This window comes from Lepidochelys kempii, chromosome 14 (genome assembly GCF_965140265.1).
Source record: "Lepidochelys kempii isolate rLepKem1 chromosome 14, rLepKem1.hap2, whole genome shotgun sequence".
In the NCBI taxonomy this organism is placed as follows: Eukaryota; Metazoa; Chordata; order Testudines; family Cheloniidae; genus Lepidochelys; species Lepidochelys kempii.
The window spans coordinates 38,266,995-38,288,448 of record NC_133269.1 but is presented as its reverse complement, the minus strand read 5'-3'; the positions used below and the strand labels follow the sequence as shown (position 1 = coordinate 38,288,448).

General features: G+C 46.9%; 1 protein-coding gene across 7 annotated transcripts in view; it reads right to left on the bottom strand.

The window, feature by feature from the left end:
* LOC140898041 (butyrophilin subfamily 1 member A1-like) overlaps positions 1-21,454 on the bottom strand; it is a 317,607-nt gene that overhangs the window by 151,089 nt on the left and 145,064 nt on the right. For 3 of the 7 annotated variants that reach the window (XM_073311458.1, XM_073311454.1, XM_073311455.1), the window contains 2 exons: positions 4,246-4,278; positions 3,352-3,372 (listed from right to left, as the gene is read on the bottom strand). The exons of 1 other annotated variant lie outside the window; for it this stretch is intronic. In XM_073311458.1, the coding sequence (XP_073167559.1) occupies positions 3,352-3,372; positions 4,246-4,278 (54 nt within the window). Of the gene's footprint in view, positions 1-3,351; positions 3,373-4,245; positions 4,279-10,288; positions 10,397-13,851; positions 14,134-21,454 lie in introns of all 7 variants that reach the window. 3 more of the 7 variants (XM_073311456.1, XM_073311463.1, XM_073311460.1) reach the window with 2 other exon arrangements.

The window sequence follows — 21,454 nt, the reverse complement described above, 5'->3', positions numbered from 1 at the left end:
TGTCAGCCCTGGGGTACCAACACTGCTAGAAATGGAGGTAGTGGCATGTCTGCCAGTCACTGCTGAGCACAGCCTGAGCGAGAGCATCTTGTGCCCAGTGTGATCGGCGTCTCAGATCAGCTGTGCAAATCCTGAGTGTGTTTGTTTTATTACAGCAATCCTAGCCACAGCACACCAGTATGGCTGATGTGGAGAATTCTCTAAAAGGCCCAGGGGACAAGACAGTGACAGCTGATTGTTTCGTGTTTGGAAATGAGCCCAACAAAGCTGTCTCTAGGCACATAGACAAACTTTACATACAACTCAAAATGAGTGAATCCCTGTGTCAGGGTTCCCTCCCCACTCTGAACTCTAGGGTATAGATGTGGGGACCCACATGAAAGACCCCCTAAGCTTATTTCTACCAGCTTAGGTTAAAACGTCCCCAAGGCACAAATTCTTTGCCATTGCAGGGTACGCTGCCACCACCAAGTGATTTAACAAAGAATCAGGGAAAGGACCACTTGGAGTTCCTATTCCCCCAAAATATCCCCCCAAGCCCTTATACCCCCTTTCCCGGGGAGCCTTGAGAATAATATCCTAACCAATTGGCTACAAAGTGATCACAGACCCAAACCCCTGGGTCTTAGGACAATAGAGAAATCAGTCAGGTTCTTTAAAAGAAGGATTTTATTTAAAAAAAAGGTAAAAATCACCTCTGTAAAATCAGGATGGAAAATAACTTTACAGGGTAACAAAAGATTCAAAAACACAACAGAACTTCCTCTAGGCTTAGTTTCAAAGTTACAAAAAACAGGAATAAACCTCTCTCCAGCAAAGGAAAAATTCACAAGCAAAACAAAAGATAATCTAACACGCCTTGCCTGGCTTTTACTTACAACTTTTGTAATATGAGAGACTTTTAGGATGGTTTATAGGAGCAGGAGTTTTCTGACCTGATGCTTCTCTGCTTCCCAAGAGAACACACACAAACAAAGCCCCCCACCCCCCAAGATTTGAAAGTATCTTCTTCTTCTTTCCCCATTGGTCCTTTTGGTCAGGTGCCAACCAGGTTATTTGAGCTTCTTAACCCCTTACAGGTAAGGAGGAATTCTAGGCTACCCTTAGCCATATGGTTATGACACCCTGTCACCTAAATGTGGACTCAACCCACATAATGGATCTGTTAAAGCCAGGAACGTTAAGAAAGTTCCTACAACTAATCAGGAAAAAGATCTTGGAGTCATCGTCGAGAGTTCTCTGAAGACATCCATGCAGTGTGCAGTGGTAGTCAAAAAAGCAAACAGGATGTTAGGAATCATTAAAAAAGGGATAGAGAATAAGACGGAGAATATCTTATTGCCCTTCTATAAATCCATGGTACGCCCACACCTTGAATACTGAGTATAGACGTGGTCTCCTCATCTCAAAAAAGATATATTGGCATTAGAAAAGGTTCAGAGAAGGGCAACTAAAATGATAGGGGTTTGGAATGGGTCCCATATGAGGAGAGATTAAAGAGGCTAGGACTTTTTAGCTTGGAAAAGAGGAGACTAAGGGGGGATATGATAGAGGTATATAAAATCATGAGTGGTGTGGAGAAAGTTATTTACTTGTTCCCATAATATAAGAACTAGGGGCCACCAAATGAAATTAATGGGCCACAGGTTTAAAACAAATAAAAGGAAGTTCTTCTTCACACAGCACACAGTCAACCTGTGGAACTCCTTGCCTCAGGAGGTTGTGAAGGCTAGGACTACAACAGGGTTTAAAAGAGAACTGGATAATTTCATGGAGGTTAAGTCCATTAATGGCTATTAGCCAGGATGGGTAAGGAATGGTTTCCCTAGCCTCTGTTTGTCAGAGGGTGGAGATGGATGGCAGGAGAGAGATCACTTGATCATTACCTGTTAGGTTATGGTGCAATGAAGTTTGAGAACCCCTGGTCTATTTATCAGTGACTTGGAACAAAGGATAAGCCCTAAAGAGGCAAAATTTGCAGATGACACACAATTATTTAGGTTACCAAAGAAGTCTGAGTTATTTCAGAGAGACCAAGCTTGGATAACATGATGGCTGATGAAATTCAGTGTTGATCAATGGAAGGTTACGCACATTGCAAGTATAATTAGACCTATGCATGCAGGTTATTGGCTTTAAAATACTCAGGAAAAAGACCTGGGCAGCACTGTGGACCCCTCTTTGAAGAACTCCACTCAGTGTGCAGTGGTATTTAAAGAATGAAGTGTCAGGATGCACAAAGAACAGGACAGAAAATCACACTTATATACATCCTCACCGGTACTGGTCGCCCTATCTCAGGAAGGATATTACAGAGACGGGCAATAATTATGATTTGAGCCCTGAAGGCAAAGCCATATAAAAAGTGATTGAAAAAGATGGGACATTTTAGTTTAGATAGGAGACATGACAGAGATATAGAAAACAGTGAGTGAGAGAGAGATCAATTGGGTTCTCAGACCTACCTTCCCTCCTAGTGCAAGAACAAGAGGATACTCAGCTAAATTGAAAGGTAGCAAATTTCAAACTATAAGAAGAAATACTCTTGTTTACATGATGCATAATTAGCCTGTGGACCTCCTTGCCACAAGATAGCATTGAAGAAAAGAGTTTAACAGAAATAACAGGAAAGGACATTTATATGGCTAATGAGAACATGCTGTTTTACATTGAGTATGGTTATAACAAAACAGACAAGCAAAGAAAAACCCCAAATGGACGAAGGATTCAGAAAGGCCCAGATACTGATATGGAAATGTAAATATCCAGAGTTGTGATAATTCTCAAAAACACAAGCATTCTGCTTCACGGCACAAGCCAAACACTGACAGGGGTCTGGAGGGATTCGAGGGAACTCTCCCTGGGGGCAGATTAGTCGATCATTGGGGTGACGGGACTGGGTGGGACGGGGGTGGAGCCCGCAGCCAATAGCACAGGAGAGCAAATGGGCAGAGTGACACTGTAGCGAGCAGCACAACGACATCATCAGCCACCATGTCCCTGGCCACCTTCTGCCTGGCAGGTCACACCGGGGGTGTTAAGGACTACAGCCAGCTCACAGCATGGGCACAGTGCTGGCTACACAGAGGGCAGAGTGAGCCAAACCCGCTCTCTCCCCTGGCTGTGTGGGAGCAGTAAACCCCTGGGAGTTCAGGGAGTGGGGTTTGGGTCTGTTCATTCTGTGTCCTGAGTGTGAGGGACGAGGGGCAGAGCTTCTCTGTGCACCGCACAAACCAAACGGACTTAGTTCATAGTGAGAGCTCTCAAGACCTGCCTCGGGGGTCTATGAAACTTCTTGCAAAGTTTGAGATTCCCCCTCCTCTCCCATTGCAATGAATAAAGGGACCTCACCTTTCTCTGCACGATGCGCCGCTGGAAGTGAACAACAGGAGAGGTGGGTTACAAGGTAGAAGATTTATCTGTACGTATTGCAAACTCATAGTGGACATTTTTCTACTGGTAGAAAGTAGAACACACACTGGGGTGCTCTGCCTCCAGCTACTCCCACTGCCAGCGTTATACTGGGGACACAAGGCTCGTGCAGGTAAAACGCTGAGTACATGGCTCTCCCCTTTCCCTTTTGGCTGAGGCCCCCCACTGAACTCGACGGTCTGTCTGTCTGTCTGGAATGGGATAACTCTTGAGAACCATGTCCCATCGATTGCAGCGTTTCAGGGGATTTTCTAAGTATCAATGAGCTGAACCCTCCTGATTTTGGTGAAAACTGGAGAACTGGAGAAGCCTGATTTCCACTAAACTCACTGTTTGTTCCCTCAGGATACAGGAGAAGCCAGTGACCTTGGGGTTAGGGTTTAAGGTGAGGGTGAGGTTAGGGTTAGCAGTGGGCCCCTCCCCCACTCCAGTCAGCTCCCACAGCTGCACTTCTTGCCTCCTCTTCTCCCCCCCCCCCCCCCCGTATTCCAGCCAGGTCCTTCGCCTCCCCACTCTGGTCAGAACTCTATTGATGTGGGTGAAAATCAGAAAAGCCTGATTTTATTGGAAATCAGTTTTTCCAGTTTTCTGCTTTTCACAGCAATCAGTAGGGTTATGGGCAGGGTTGAGGGAGAATGGTGGTGCAGACCCCTTTGGAAATGTTAGGCATAGTCTGCAGACCTGCCGTGGTCTGTGGTCCACAGGTTGAAAACCACTGCTCTAGGGGGAGAAAATGGGGAGAGGTGAAATTCCCCTGTCGTATTTCTAGGAATAATCCTGACATCAGTTCATGTAACGAGCCCAGACACTGACCTTTCTCGCTCTCCAGTTCAGATTGCAGAGTCTCTAGAGGGAGAAAAGGGGGAGAGAGGAGATTTCATTCCATCGTGTTTATGGTGAAGTTCCTATAATTGTTTAACGCAGCTCTGCTGTAATTATGCAATAGAGAAACAAATGGAGAGACACAGATGGGTCCATCTATTGAGGTCCCCGCACCCCCGTCCTAGGCCAGCTCCTGAGCTTGTGGGTGATGCCTGTCCCCTGATCCTAGTGACACATGGGAACAGCTCCCTCTAAGGCCAGGTTAGTTGGGTGGTGCCCTAGCTAAGAACAGGGTGGAGGTGTCTTTCTTTAGCTGGGTGCTCAGGTCAGCATGAGCCTCGGAGGGAGGAGTGGATGGACCCCTACAGGCATCGCCTCTAAGATCAGCTCTTTCCACTTAGAGCTTGTCCATTTGGTGTCAGCCCTGGGGTACCAACACTGCTAGAAATGGAGGTAGTGGCATGTCTGCCAGTCACTGCTGAGCACAGCCTGAGCGAGAGCATCTTGTGCCCAGTGTGATCGGCGTCTCAGATCAGCTGTGCAAATCCTGAGTGTGTTTGTTTTATTACAGCAATCCTAGCCACAGCACACCAGTATGGCTGATGTGGAGAATTCTCTAAAAGGCCCAGGGGACAAGACAGTGACAGCTGATTGTTTCGTGTTTGGAAATGAGCCCAACAAAGCTGTCTCTAGGCACATAGACAAACTTTACATACAACTCAAAATGAGTGAATCCCTGTGTCAGGGTTCCCTCCCCACTCTGAACTCTAGGGTATAGATGTGGGGACCCACATGAAAGACCCCCTAAGCTTATTTCTACCAGCTTAGGTTAAAACGTCCCCAAGGCACAAATTCTTTGCCATTGCAGGGTACGCTGCCACCACCAAGTGATTTAACAAAGAATCAGGGAAAGGACCACTTGGAGTTCCTATTCCCCCAAAATATCCCCCCAAGCCCTTATACCCCCTTTCCCGGGGAGCCTTGAGAATAATATCCTAACCAATTGGCTACAAAGTGATCACAGACCCAAACCCCTGGGTCTTAGGACAATAGAGAAATCAGTCAGGTTCTTTAAAAGAAGGATTTTATTTAAAAAAAAGGTAAAAATCACCTCTGTAAAATCAGGATGGAAAATAACTTTACAGGGTAACAAAAGATTCAAAAACACAACAGAACTTCCTCTAGGCTTAGTTTCAAAGTTACAAAAAACAGGAATAAACCTCTCTCCAGCAAAGGAAAAATTCACAAGCAAAACAAAAGATAATCTAACACGCCTTGCCTGGCTTTTACTTACAACTTTTGTAATATGAGAGACTTTTAGGATGGTTTATAGGAGCAGGAGTTTTCTGACCTGATGCTTCTCTGCTTCCCAAGAGAACACACACAAACAAAGCCCCCCACCCCCCAAGATTTGAAAGTATCTTCTTCTTCTTTCCCCATTGGTCCTTTTGGTCAGGTGCCAACCAGGTTATTTGAGCTTCTTAACCCCTTACAGGTAAGGAGGAATTCTAGGCTACCCTTAGCCATATGGTTATGACACCCTGTCACCTAAATGTGGACTCAACCCACGTAATGGATCTGTTAAAGCCAGGAACGAAACCAGTTCACACCTAGTGGTGACAGTTCTAAAGGTACAATACGCACTTCCAGTGCTGGCCTTACCATGAGGCGAACTGAGGCGGCCGCCTCAGGGGCCAGACTGTGGGGAGGCGCCACTAGGACCCAGAGTGTAGAAAATTGTGTCTGCTGCTGGGGCATCTGTATTCTCTGCTCGAGATGCCCAGAGATGGGGGAGTGCTGTGCTGGAGGAAGGAGGGCACAAGAGACCTAACAGGCAGGCAGGAGAAAAGGGGAGAGGGAATAGCAGAAAGCAGCAGGAGCTGCAGGGAGAGAGAGGAGAAGGAGCCTCTCATGTACCTCTCTAGCACCCCCAGGAGCCTGGACTGATTAACCCCAGCTTCTCAGGCAGCTTCCTGTTTCCTGCTGCTTCCCTGAACCCACCTGGGGAGAACAGGCAGTCAGCTGAAGTAGTAGAAGCCAGTTAGGCCCTTAAGACACTGATATCTTCCCTCACTCAGGCCCTGCTACCAGCCTGCTTATTTGTCCCCTTCCACTGAGCGTTGAGAGCCACTATAGCTGGCACAGAACAGCAGTCATGAGTGAAAGAAGAAAACGCCCCTCTGGGGCAGCACTCAGAAAAAGAAAGAAAGTGAAGGAAGCTTTTCTATCTAAGCAGAAGGAGCTCTCCTGAGATACAGAGACACAAATGTTCACGGTGAGCCTTCCGGCCCCAGTGAGGATGTGAGTGGTGAGGAGATGCCGGATCTTCCAGTTCGTCAGAGAGCAGGTGGCCTGGCAGCTACTGCAGCATCCCTATCTCCATCTCAAATGGATGTAACCATGCACATTCCTGAAGAAAAGTGTAGATCAGAAAAGAGTGTGGTAGAGGTGCAAGAAACAGCTGCTGCTAAGTTTAGTTCCTGAAGTCTAGATGATCCAGGACTGTGGACCCACTTGAGCAGTAGCCTGAGGGACTTCCATGTACTGCATGGGCCACAGTAAGTGAAAAACTTCGTGTTCCCCAAAGACAATGAAAATAGAAGTTTCCATCCAACACATTACTGGCGTGAAATCCCCAATGGTGACAAAGTGGAGAGACCATGGCTTATGTACTCAAAAACCCAGAATGCTGCATGCTGTTTTTGTTGCAAACTCTTCCAGTCTAATGTTCCAGCCACATTGGGTTCTACAGGAACAAAGGACTGGAAAAATCTGGCTAGAAATCTGGCATGCCATGAGAAGGCAGGAAATCACCAGAGAGCATTCCATAGGTGGAAAGATCTTGAGATAAGACTAAGGTTAAAGGCCACCATAGATGATCAGCATCAAGAGAAGATTTCATCAGAGTCTCTTTACTGGCAAAATGTTCTGAAAAGGCTCATTGCCATTTTGAGAATGATTTCTACCCAAAACCTAGCACTGTGTGGCACTTCAGATCAGCTGTATGTGCCAAACAATGGAAACTTCCTTGAAATTGTGGAGCTGATGGCTGAGTTTGATGCTGTACTGCAGGAGCATCTAAGAAGAGTCACCACCCAAGAAATGTACAAACACCACTACCTTGGAAAAACGATTCAAAATGAGATCATACAGTTACTGGCAATAAAAGTCAAACAGAAGATTGTGACAGATCTGAAGTCAGCAAGATATTACTCTGTTATTCTGGACTGCACACCTGACATCAGCCATACAGAACAAATGACTTTAATGGTGCGTTTTGTAACAACAACAGAACCTAGTGAAAATGTCCCTGCAATGGTGACTGTCAGAGAGCATTTTCTAGAATTTATTGACATTGATGATACTTCAGGAGCTGGTATGACAAATGTGCCTCTTAAAAAGCTGGAAGATACGGGAAATGCGATAGCTGACATGAAAGGTCAGGGCTACGATCATGGTGCCAACATGAGAGGAAAGAACAGAGGAGTGCAGACACGGATCCGAGAGTTAAACCCTCGAGCTTTTTTTGTCCCGTGCAGTTCTCATTCATTGAACTTGGTGGTCAGTGATGCAGCATCAGCTTCTCGTGAGGCTGCAGAATTGTTTAATGTAATTCAAAGCATCTGTGTATTTTTCTCGGCATCAGCTCATCCATGGCAAATTTTGAAGCAACATCTGGGAACATCCTCTCTGACACTGAAACCACTGAGTGCCACATGATGGGAAAGTCAAGGGTAGGCGATAAAGCCTATCAAACACCAAATTGGGAAGGTAGATGATGCCATAGTTACCATTATGGAGGATAATGCTGTGACATGAACTGTTCGTGGGAGAACAGTGGCAGAGGGAAATGGAATCACCAGAAACATACATCACTTCAAATGTCTGTGTGGCTTAGTGTTGTGGCATGACATACTGTTTGAAATAAATGTTGTAAGCAAGAGACTCCAAGGTGTTGACCTTGATATATCTGGAGCAATGGAACAACTGGACAAAGCAAAGTCATACCTACAGTCTTACCGGTCAGATAAGGGACTTCAACACATTCTGAAGAGTGCACAGAAGTTGGCAGAGGAACTTCACACTGAAGCTATTTTCCCACCCATTCAAGAATACAAGAGTCACCGAAAAAGACGACATTTTGATGACGAGGCACGGGATAATCCCATAAGAGACCCCAAACAACAATTCAAAGCTGAATTCTTTAACCAGGTGCTAGATTGTGCAATACAGTCAGTTGAAGAACGTTTCATGCAGCTCAAGGAACACAGCAGTATATTTGGTATGTTGTATGATATTCCAAAACTCCTCACTGTACCTGAAGAAGACCTACACCAGCAATGCAGGGCACTAGAGACAGTGTTGACACATGATGACATGCGCGATACTGACGCGAGTGATTTAGGTGATGAACTGAAAGCCCTTTCAAGATACATTTCAGCAGGATCAATTCCAAAGGCTGTTCTGGAATATATATGCACAAATAAGATGACCACCCTCTTTCCAAATGCTTTTGTTGCTCTGCGCATACTTCTAACACTTCCTGTAACAGTTGCCAGTGGAGAACGCAGCTTCTCCAAGCTGAAGTTAATAAAAACACATCTACGCTCCACAATGACACAGGAGAGGCTGGTCGGCCTTGCAACCATCTCAGTAGAGCATGAGCTGGCCCAGACTGTGGACCTTCAGGAAGCAGTTCAAATCTTTGCAACCAAGAAGGCACAGAAAGCACCACTTTGATTATTCAAACAGATAAAAATGTCAGTGTTTACTATGCAGACAAGAAAAGTTACATTTGCTGTTCAGGTGTTTGAAAGTTAAGTGTTACTTAAAATTTGTGAACAAGGCATTTTAAGTTGTTAGTTCTCCTTTATAAGGGTAGGTAGAAGAGCAGTACCATGAGAGGAATAGAACAGGAAGAAGGCAGAATTGAGACCTTTCAAAGTTTTGGCCCAAGCGAGGGGGCATGGGGGCGTCATTTGAGCTCCCTGCCTCTGGTGCCAAAATGTTGTGGGCCGGCCCTGCGCAGTTCCAACTTTCACAAGTAAACAGCACAGCTCCTCTCTGCTCTCTGAATTACCTGCTTCCGTCCCCACTGGGAAATCACCTTAACAGACATTTCCCCTTCCCAATTGACACTTGCAAATTTCTACATAAAGTTCACAGCTCTTCAGGTGAGAAAACCCTCTGGGTGGGACTTTCACAGCAGCCTTGCAGGTTTGCACACTCAGTGCCCATTAATTTAAACAAAAATTGAGTATTCAGACCCCTTAGGTGGCTTTGAAAACCCCAGCTCCCTATAAACTCACAGATCACTGAAGGCCAATTTCTGCCCTTTGTGACCAGAGAAAAAACTACAGTTGAGCAGGTTTCAGAGTAACAGCCGTGTTAGTTTGTATTCGCAAAAAGAAAAGGAGTACTTGTGGCACCTTAGAGACTAACCAATTTATTTGAGCATGAGCTTTCGTGAGCTACAGCACTTACACTACAACAGAGAGTTCATTGCCCTATTCCTGTAGCAGGATCTCAGGCTGAGCATATCTTAGTGTAGCTAAGGTAATTGCTAACCTTTCCATTTGCACAGCCACTGCTTCGCCCATCCACAGCTGCTACTTGCAAGCACAGACTAGGGGGCAGAATTGGCCCCCTCTCTTCTCCTACTTTGCTTTCTGTTTTTCCTGCAAGCAGCCAAGTTCCATATGTCGGAACTCCAAGCCCAGCTCACTGAGCCCCGCATGAGTGTTTCAAACTGAGCCATGCTGGTCCCTATGGAATAGTTCAGAATCACATTCGACTGGGATCCCTGAGTGAGATCTGACGGGGTGAAACCACTTGACACTTCTCGGTTCACATGTGAAGTCATAATTTATCCAGCTCCCCCTCCACCCTCAGCCTGGCTCCCACTGCCTGAAACTCCTCCAAACATTGAATCATAGCCTCTTAATCCCTGTATCTCTACTTTTCGTTTTGTTATTAAACCTCTCTCTCTCTCTCACACACACACACATCAAGTTCCCCCCTCTCATTACTTCACCTTTCGCTCTGTGTTGCCTCCAGAAGCAGTAACTGGCCAAGCCAATGAGAACAGCCAGGATCACACCCAGAGCCACCATCCAGGGATTTACCCTTGGGAAAAACAGCTCTGCAAGAGAAAGTGCCATTGATTGGGAGCAAACACACACAGAATGAAGGCAGGACACTGTGACAGTGGTGACTCTGTGACTAGTTAAAAGAGTCTCACAGGGAAATACACAGTGAGATGTGGCTCTTTTGTGCTTTATTATTAAACCAATGAAAGTCCCAGCCTGGTTACTGAACATGGTTAATTAAAGGGGGGGTGGGGGGGTTGGGTGGACTCTGCTATGCAACACCTACCTACCACTGGCATAAGTTCAAGCATTCCCTAGGCCGGGGTAGTCAGTAGGTGGACTGCAGGCCAAATATAGACGACCAGATGTTTTGAATGGACCCTGGAATCTTTTAATTTACTTATTATTATCATTGTTTTTTTCATTATTATTATTATTTTCTCTGGTGTCTGACCTTGACTATACCTTGACCAAGAAATTTGGACCTTGACAAAAAATAATGGACGACCCCTGCCCTAGGCTGTTCTAAGTGATCCCAAAGCTGCATTCAGTGCAGACTGGCCCTCAGAATCAGAGGGTTGTGACCAGCTGCCTGACACCCCTGACTCCCCTGTGTTCACTGGGGCTCAGTTACACGAGAGAGTCTAGCCCAACATATGTTAATACAGAATTTTAATAAAAACAAAACTTGAGCCTGGAAATTCAGAGTCAAAATTCCTCCAAAGTCCTCTTCCCTGGGCCTTGGAGCAATGGCTGACTAGAGGATCCTTGTTAAGTGACTGGTGTATTGAAAACTGTGTAAAAATTATGAGCTGACACTTTAAATACAGAAGAGTTTCTTAGTGCTGCTTGCAGGCTAGGGGACTGTGTAGGGAGCGGGCGTCTGGGTCCTCTGAAGTCATTCTGCAAAGAGCCAGCCTAGAGCAAGGCAGGCTGAGTTCTGGTTCTCTGCTTTAGGGAGCAGCCTGCTTTTTCTCTCTCTGTATTTGGCTGTGGCATGTTAGAGCTCTGGATTCTTAGAAATAAAGCAGTTACATTGCAGCCTTACAGGAAGAGTATTTATGTTTTGTTTTCAACTCTCAGTGTGTATGCCGTGAACATAACAGTCAGGTAATACTGGGCATATCATAGACTAACCAGCACTTTGAGACCTCAGATTAACAGTGCTTTACAAATGCAACATTTTTATTATTATGGAGATGAAATTTTCATTCGGTATTAACCAAGTTATTTGGCAGATAATAACACATAAAATCAGGACCTTTTTTCCCTAAAAGTTAAGATACTCTTAGGTAAGATTAGGTAAGATTTTGTTTCTGCATATTTTGGGCCTGAACTTTTACTGCTGGTATTTTCAGATGTAATCTAAATAGCAATGCTCAGACCATACCCAGGGCTCTCTTCTGTTGTTTGGGGAAAATGACTTTTTTAGCCAGATTTTCATAAACACTCAGCACCCAGCAGTCACACTGAGAAGAGAGGAGAATTCCCTCCCCCACCCCTACTGACTGTGACGTTCAAGCACACACAGAGACGTCAGATACAAACATAAATACCCCTGCTGGGAGGTTGCAGCGTAACACGACTTTATTTCTTAGAGTCCGGAATCTTAACACACAAGAACCCCCGTAACAGAAAGAGGGGTGGCTCCCTAAGGTAGCAGGCACAACTCACCTCACCCTGCTTTAACTTGGCTCGTCTATAGGAACAGTGAGTGCGCGGCAGGCTGGGGTGTAAATCTCCCTTGCACTCGCTTGCTGTGCACTAACAGGCTGTGTGGACCCTGCTGCACCGCACTAAAAGTTCCCTGGTGCACTTTAAACTGTTCCCATTTCAAAGCAGCGTAGATCAAAGCGCACTACGGAATTGTTAGTGCACGTAGCAGGGTCCACACAGACAGTGCGCGCCAGGCTAGCGTGAGGGAGATTTACACCCCAGATTGCCACAAACTAACTGTTCCTGGAGACAAACCCTGATTCTGCTCACTTTGCTGCAGAGCCCTCTAGCCTGCAAACAGGACCTGGAAAACCTGCACTCCAACCCCTGCTCTTAAATTGATAGTGATAGCTCTCACTACAGCAAAAGAACAAAGGAGAATTCCCTCCTCCCCCGCCCCCACCCCCAATTGAGAAGAACGATGTTTGCTGGGTGCTGAGCTCTTATGAAAATCTGGCCAATGGCATCCCAGCTTGTAAGGCGCTAAACACCTTCAGCTCCTACTGGAGTCAAAGAGACTTGAGAGGTTGCTCAGGACTTTCCAAGTTGTGCTCAGCACGTTGAAGATCCAGGACAATAAATAAGAGACACAATGATAAATACTCTCTGCCCATGTCTGCAGTGTCTCAGTCTATCTATGGAGAGGGGTAACTAGTGGATGGAGAGGGGTAACTAATGGTGTTCCCCAAGGGTCAGTCCTAGGGCCAATCCTATTCAATTTATCCATAAATGATCTGGAGAAAGGAGTAAACAGTGAGGTGGCAAAGTTTGCAGAGGATACTAAACTGCTCTAGATCGTTAAGACCAAAGCAGACTGTGAAGAACTTCAAAAAGATCTCACAAAACTAAGTGATTGGGCAACAAAATGGCAAATGAAAGTTAATGTGGATAAATGTAAAGTAATGCACGTTGGAAAAAATAATCCCAACTATACACACAATATGATGGGGGCTAATTTAGCTACAACTAATCAGGAAAAAGATCTTGGAGTCATCGTCGAGAGTTCTCTGAAGACATCCATGCAGTGTGCACTGGTAGTCAAAAAAGCAAACAGGATGTTAGGAATCATTGAAAAAGGGATAGAGAATAAGACGAAGAATATCTTATTGCCCTTCTATAAATCCATGGTATGCCCACACCTTGAATACTGAGTATAGATGTGGTCTCCTCATCTCAAAAAAGATATATTGGCATTAGAAAAGGTTCAGAGAAGGGCAACTAAAATGATAGGGGTTTGGAATGGGTCCCATATGAGGAGAGATTAAAGAGGCTAGGACTTTTTAGCTTGGAAAAGAGGAGACTAAGGGGGGATATGATAGAGGTATATAAAATCATGAGTGGTGTGGAGAAAGTTATTTACTTGTTCCCATAATATAAGAACTAGGGGCCACCAAATGAAATTAATGGGCCACAGGTTTAAAACAAATAAAAGGAAGTTCTTCTTCACACAGCACACAGTCAACCTGTGGAACTCCTTGCCTCAGGAGGTTGTGAAGGCTAGGACTATAACAGGGTTTAAAAGAGAACTGGATAATTTCATGGAGGTTAAGTCCATTAATGCTATTAGCCAGGATGGGTAAGGAATGGTGTCCCTAGCCTCTGTTTGTCAGAGGGTGGAGATGGATGGCAGGAGAGAGATCACTTGATCATTACCTGTTAGGTTCACTCCCTCTGGGGCACCTGGCATTGGCCACTGTTGGTAGACAGGATACTGGGCTGGGTGGACCTTTGATCTGACTCAGTATGGCCGTTCTTATGTTCTTATCCATGCACAGCACGGACAGGCACTGACCTGCTATGGAAATCGCTGACTCTCTCTCCTGGTTGAGTCGGGTGTTCCTGACATGGCAGGACACTTTCTGGTTGGACTCTTCTGTTATAACAATGGCAATCTCTGTTTGAAACAAGTCATCGGCCTCTTGGGATATTTTTTCAGAAGCCGATGGTAAGAGCTGTCCCTGGAGATCTCTCCACTGAGCCTCGGGCTGTGGGTACCATCCAGCTGATTGACACACCACCCGGATCCCTCCATCCTGATGTCCCTCCACTGAGATGGCAGGAACAGAGCCCAAACCTACAGAAGAAATAAATAAACTTGTGATAATCCTGCAGTGCCCAGTAATGAGCGAAAAGCTTCATTACACTGTTATCAAAAGCCATTTCCTATTAAACTAATAATCAAATGTCAGTCCATGAGTGTGGCTGGTCAGTTAATGTGGTCAGATTCCTATTTGATATACATCATGTAAAGTTAATGTTAATAAACATGTTAATGTTAATAAAGTTAATGTTAATGTCAGGGCTGTTCTATGCACAAACTTGCTCCAGTTTAGTTAAAGTGGTTTGGTTAAACCAGTGAACATCCCTGTGTGGACATTCTTAAATCAAGATGGAATCGACTCAAGCTTAATTAATATAAGCCATTTCCAAACCATTTAAAAGTGTCCATATAGGTTTTTGCACTACTTCATTGTAACCAGTGCATGTGTATGTACAGGCAAACCTTCAATTAATTCACTACCAACAAACTTTGTTACTGGGGAGTTCAGGTTGTCTTGTCTGTGCCTTGTACCCTTCAGAGCACAGAAGTTGGCAGCAGAAAACTGGACTCCTCTGAGAGACAGGAAACACACCCACACGCGCACCCACATTATACAGACATTAGATAACAAAGAAATACAGGGTGAAGGTAATGCCTTCTGCACCAGACCACACTTTTACTGATGAGCTAAACTGAAATAAAATGATCTTAATCTGAAATAAGAGGCTTCAATTTATCCAAAGGTGTGAATTCAAACTGATTTAGTTATTTCGATTGCAGCGGGTGTGCAGAGAAGCCTTACACTGTTTGGAAGTTTCACACAGAAGATCCTCCATGGAGAGGTGGAGAAGGGATGTATGTCTGGAGCCCTCCCCGCTTAGGAGTCTTTTTCTTTTAAACTTTATTTTTATTGTTTTTATATAAAATGTAAACACACAATGAACAAAACTTATACCCACAAATAATGCAAAAACCATGCACGAGATCAGTGGTTCTCAAACTACTGTACTTGTGACCCCTTTCACATAGCAAGCCTCTGAGTGCGACCCCCTTATAAATTAAAAACATTTGTTTATATATTTAACACCATTATAAATGCTGGAGGCAAAGTGGGGTTTGGGATGGAGGCTGTCAGCTCGTGACCACCCCATGCAAGAACCTCGCAACCCCCTGAGGGGTCCCAACCCCCAGTTTAAGAACCCCTGCACTAGATGGAAATAGCATATAAATAACAAAATACTACATTCATTATTTGCAAAACCTGGGGAAAAGCAAAGCAAAAACAAACAAAAAACTTGAACCCATAGAGGTCGTGCAGCCATCAATTATGAAAGTGACTTGTAGCGAGGGGGCGTGGCCTCCCTCCAGGCCTCACAGGGAGGAACCACCACCCATGCCCTGGTGGGCGGAGCCTGGCAAGACACGCCCACCGTGCCGGAATCAGAGGGGCTGGACAGGAAGTTTAAAAGGTGGGCACAGCAGCTCAGTTGGGCTGGAGATGGTGAAGGAGACAGACGCCTCCCACCCACTGCTGGGTCTTGCACCCAAGAGGGACCTCTGCAGCACTGAGGACTTGAAGGAACTGCCAGAGATATCAACAAGGACACGGAAGAGCTGCTGGGACTGCACTAGCTGCATACCCCGGGGAGAGGGAGGACACCCCACAAGATAAAGGTGCATGACAAGGGGGTCATAGGAAGTAGCCCAAGGACACCAGACAACAGTGTGGTGGTGGTACGAGAGGGCTGATCAGCGTGTTGTGGTGGGATCCTCACTGATCCAGTGGTGGAGCCCTCTGCCACTGCTAGGGCCTGGGCTGGGACGCAGTGGAGTACGGTCCCAGGTCCCTCTACCCCCTGCGGCTGCCCCACCCCTGGGGTGGCCACCTACCCACCTTAGGCCAAGAGGACTGCGTTTGTCTGCCATCTGCCTGAGCCATGTTGCCAGGTGATAGACTGTTTTGTGCTCCTCCCTGCCTGAGTGCCTGAGCTCCCTAGACTGTCTGGTGCTCTGCCCTGCCCAGAGACCCTGAGCCCCAAAACTGTATATTGCTCTGTCCTGCCCAGAAGGCCTGAGCTCCAGCAATGGCTAATTCCCCACTAAGGATTGCCTTTACAGAAATGTGGTAGCAAGGGGGTGTGGCCTCACTCCAAGGCGGATAGGGAGGACGGCCACAGGTGCTTACATGACTAAACAGATAAATAAGTGAGAATATAAGAGTATCGGGCACTAATATATACTAAACTGCATCTTCAGGAACACTGGCCTGTACGGAAAGCTGAAAACAGGGACTTTCTTTCCAGACCAGGTGATTCCAGTGAGGGATGCTGAAATGTCCCTACTGTTCCTGGGAGACCCAGCCTACCCCTTACTGCCATGACTCATGAAATCTTACATGGGAAACCTGGACAGCAGCAAGCAGTGCTTCAACAGTAGGGTTAGCTGGGGAGGTGAGCATGCATCTGCTCTGACTGAAGCATGATTAGGGACTTCATCATCTCTGTTTGCTCCTCCATCACTTTAATCATTTGCTTCTGTCCCTTTAGAATGTGCTCCTCACTCTTTCTGTCCTTCCTTTCCTTTCTCTCCACTTCCTGCATTCCATCACCTGCATTGTGCAGGAGGTCAGACTAGATGATCATAATGGTCCCTTCTGACCTTAAAGTCTATGATTCTTTTCTCTCTGAGGATTGGAGAACCTCTTGGTACATGTCCTCTATGCTATGCCTTGGTCGCTTCCTTAGCTGGCAAAGGTGCTCGGCCAGTGTGTAGGGAGTTCCCCTGAAGACAACATTTGCATTAGCACAAGAAACAATACACAGAAGCATCATTGTTAGTTCACACACAGCATACAATCCTTAGGAAAAAATTCACCTCTTATAACATACCAATCACTTTCTCTATGAACCCTGGCAAGCACACATCTCCACAAACACCCTAAGCATGATAAGTGAGGCCTGGACGGGTGGTGGGCATTCAAGATGAGGCAAGGGGTAGGTTATGTTTTCAGGGGATCCCTGAGGGTGACCATGGACAATAATGAAAAGTCTGCCCCCGTTTTCCACAGGCGGGGGTCACTGAAGTTGATATCTCACTCCTGAGGGTAAGCAAGGGTGCATCTATTGCACCCATGCGGGTTCAGACCCGGTCCCTATGCTACTCGCCTGTGTGCTGCTTTGGTCCCAGCACAAGTGATGCCGAGTTGCACGGGAAAGCGTTCTACAATGGCAGAAGGAACAAAGCAGCTCTTTCAGGTAGAGATGGCGGATGCACAGTAAACAGGGGCAGTTAAAAATGCAGCGAAATGCAGTCCGAAGCTCATGGAATGCTGGGATGGAAAAATGCATCATGGGATGCTGAACCCACACCCATGATGCATTGCGATCCGCTCCACCGTCCCACAACACCGAGCTGCAGACCGTGGCGAATAGCACAGTGGGAGAGCTATCCACAATGACAGGTTTCAGAGTGGCAGCCATGTTAGTCTGTGTCAGCAAAAACAATGAGGAGTCCTTGTGGCACCTTAGCCTTGGTCTACACTACGAGTTTAGGTCGAATTTAGCAGCGTTAGATCGATTTAACCCTGCACCCATCCACACGACGAAGTCATTTTTATCAACTTAATGGGCTCTTAAAATCAATTTCTGTACTCCTCCCCGATGAGAGGATTAGCGCTGAAAGCGACATCGCCGAGTCAAATTTGGGGTAGTGTGGACGCAATTCGACGGTATTGGCCTCCGGGAGCTATCCCACAGTGCTCCATTGTGACCACTCTGGACAGCGCTCTCAACTCGCATGCACTGGCCAGATAGGCAGGAAAAGCCCCGCAAACTTTTGAATTTCGTTTCCTCTTTGGCCAGCGTGGCAAGCTGATCAGAACAGGTGACCGTGCAGATCTCATCAGCAGAGGTGACCATGGAGTCGCAGAATCGCAAAAGAGCTCCAGCATGGACCGAACAAGAGGTACTGGATCTGATCGCTGTACAGGGAGACGAATCCGTGCAGGCAGAACTCCGTTCCAAAAGATGAAATGCCTAAATATTTGAAAAAATCTCCAAAGGCATGATGGACAGAGGCTATAACAGGGACCCGCAGCAGTGCCGGGTGAAACTTAAGGAGCTCAGGCAAGCCTACCAAAAAGGCAAATGGCCACTCCGTGTCAGACCCCCAGAAATGCCGGTTCTATGATGAGCTCCATGCAATTCTAGGGGGTGCCTCTACAACTACCCAACACCATACATGGACTCCTGCAAGGGAGTCTCACACAACAGGGATGAGGATTTTGGGGACGAGGAAGATGAGGAGGAGGGGGGAGGTTGAAGACAGCGCACACCAGGCAAGTGGAGAAACCGTTCTCCCCGACAGCCAGGAACCGTTTATCACCCTGGAGCCAATACCCTCCCCGTGATGAGAGGAGACAAGATGAAATGCTGAGGCTACTGGAGGATCAAACTGATATGCTCCAGCGTATGGTTGAGGTGCAGGAAAGGTATAGATCACCACTGCAGCCCCTGTGTAACCAACCACCTGCCTCCACAAGTTCCATAGCCTCCTCACCCAGGCGCCCAAGAACGCGCAGGGTGGGGGAGGGGCTCCGTGCACCCAACCACTTCACCCCAGAGGACTGCCCAAGCAACAGAAGGCTGGCATTCAATAAGTTTTCAAGTGTAGTGTGGCCTTGTCCTCCCCTCCTCCCCCGCCCCTCCAGGACTACCTTGCCAGTTATCCCCCTATTTGTGTGATGAATTAATAAAGAATGCATGAATTTGAAACAACGACTTTATTGCCTCTGCAAGCGGTGATTGAACAGAACTGTCACACCATAGCCCGGCCAGCCATGAAACTGGTTTTCAAAGCTTCTCTGGTGTGCAGCATGCCCTACTGTGCTCTTCTAACCGCCCTGGTGTCTGGCTGCACGTAATCAGCGGCCAGGCGGTTTGCCTCAACCTCCCACCCCGCCATAAACATCTCCCCCTTACTCTCACAGATATTGTGGAGCACACACCAAGCAGCAATAACAATGGGAATATTGGTTTCACTGAGGTCTGAGCGAGTCAGTAAACTGCGCCAGCAACCCTTTAAACATCCAAATGCACATTCTACCACCATTCTGCACTTGCTCAGCATATAGTTGAACAGCTCCTGACTACTGTCCAGGCTGCCTGTGTATGGCTTCATGAGCCATGGCATTAAGGGTCCCCAAGGATAACTGTAGGCATTTCAACATCCCCATTGGCTATTTTCTGGTCTGGAAATTAAGTCCCTTGCTGCAGCTGTTCAGATAGACCTGACTTCCTGAAGATGGGAGTGTCATGTACCTTTCCTGGCCATCCCACGTTGATGTTGGTGAAACGTCCCTTGTGATCCACCAGTGCTTGCAGCACCATTGAAAAGTACCCCTTTCGGTTTATGTACTGACTGTCTTGATGGTCTGGTCCCAAGATAGGGATATGCGTTCTGTCTATTGCCCCTCCACAGTTAGGGAATCCCATTGCAGCAAAGCCATCCACTATGACCTGCACGTTTCCCAGAGTCTCAACCCTTGATAGCAGCAGCTCAGTGATTGCATTGGCTACTTGGATCACAGCAGCCCCCACAGAAGATTTGCCCACTCCAAATTGATTCCCGACTGACTGGTAGCTGTCTGGCGTTGCAAGCTTCCCGAGGGCTATCACCACTCGTTTGTGAACTGTGAGGGCTGCTCTCATCTTGGTATTCTTGCGCTTCAGGGCAGGAGAAAGCAAGTCACAAAGTTCCATGAAAGTGCCCTTACGCATGCGAAAGTTTCACAGCCACTGGGAATCATCCCAGACCTGCAACACTATGCAGTCCCACCAGTCTGTGCTTGTTTCCCGGGCCCAGATTCGGCATTCCATGGCATGAGCCTGCCCCATTGCCACCAGGATGGCCAAATCGCCAGGGCCCATGCTTTGAGAGAAGTCTGTGTCCCTGTCCTCATCACTCTCGTCACTGCGCTTCCGTCACCTCCTCGCCTGCTTTTGCAGGTTCTTGTTCTGCACGTACTGCAGGATAATGCGCGAGGTGTTTACAATGCTCATAACTGCCACAGTGATCTGAGTGGGCTCCATGCTTGCCGTGGTATGGCGTCTGCAGGAGAAGAGGAGAGCAGAGTTGCAGGGGAAGCGGAGGTTGGATGACCAGTTTTGCAGACCTACTGCACCGTCTGCTGCCAGGACACAACAGCTGAGCAGGCTGCACGCTTGCACGCTTGCCATGGTATGGCGAGACAAGAAGAGCCGAGCAGAGTTGCAGCGGAAGCGGCCGACGATGACGGTCATCAGGGTTGGACTAGATGACCTTCAGGGGTCCCTTCCAACCCTGATATTCTATGATTCTATTGAGTGTCCAGGGAGACTGAAGTGCTCTCCTATTGGTTTTTGAATGTTACAATTCTTGATGTCAGATTTGTGTCCATTTATTCTTTTGCATAAAGACTGTCCGGTTTGGCCAAAGTACATGGCCGAGGGGAATTGCTGGCACATGATGGCATATATCACATTGGTAGATGTGCAGGTGAACGAGCCCCTGATGGTGTGGCTGATGTGGTTAGGTCCTATGATGGTGTCCCTTGAATAGATATGTGGACAGATTTGGCACTGGGGTTTGTTGCACGGTTTGGTTCCTGGGTTAGTGTTTTTGTTGTGTGGTGTGTAGTTGCTGGTGAGTATTTGCTTCAGGTTGGGGGGCTGTCTATAAGTGAGGACTGGCCTGTCTCCCAAGCTCTGTGAGAGTGAGGGATCGTCTTTCAGGATAGTTTGTAGACCGCTGATGATGCGCTGGAGAGGTTTTAGTTGGGGGCTGTAGTTGACGGCTAGTGGCATTCTGTTACTTTCTTTGTTGGGCCTGTCCTGTAGTAGGTGACTTCTGGGTACCTTTCTGGCTTACCTACATGCCTCCAGCTTTCATCCAGACCACATCACATGATTCATTGTCTATAGCCAAACTCTAAGATACAATCGCATTTGCTCCAATCCAATCCAATCCCTTAGACAGAGACAAACACCTACAGGATCTCTATCAAGCATTCTTAAAACTACAATACCCACCTGGTGAAGTGAAGAAACAGATTGACAGAGCCAGAAGGGTACCCAGAAGTCACCTGCTACAGGACAGGCCTGCCTGTAGTAGGGAGGGAAAGAAGGGTTGAGGCCTCCTCAGGTAAGGGGAAGGAGTGGGATGGGAGGGATTTGATATGGTGAGGGGTGGTGTAAAAGTTGTGAGTTTCGGAGCAGGGAGTCCTGTCAGCCCCAAATTCTCCCCCTCCCCATGCTGGGATCTGGGGGAGCCCTACCCCTCTGCAGGGCTCTGAACTCCTTTTTTTGCCCCCCTATGG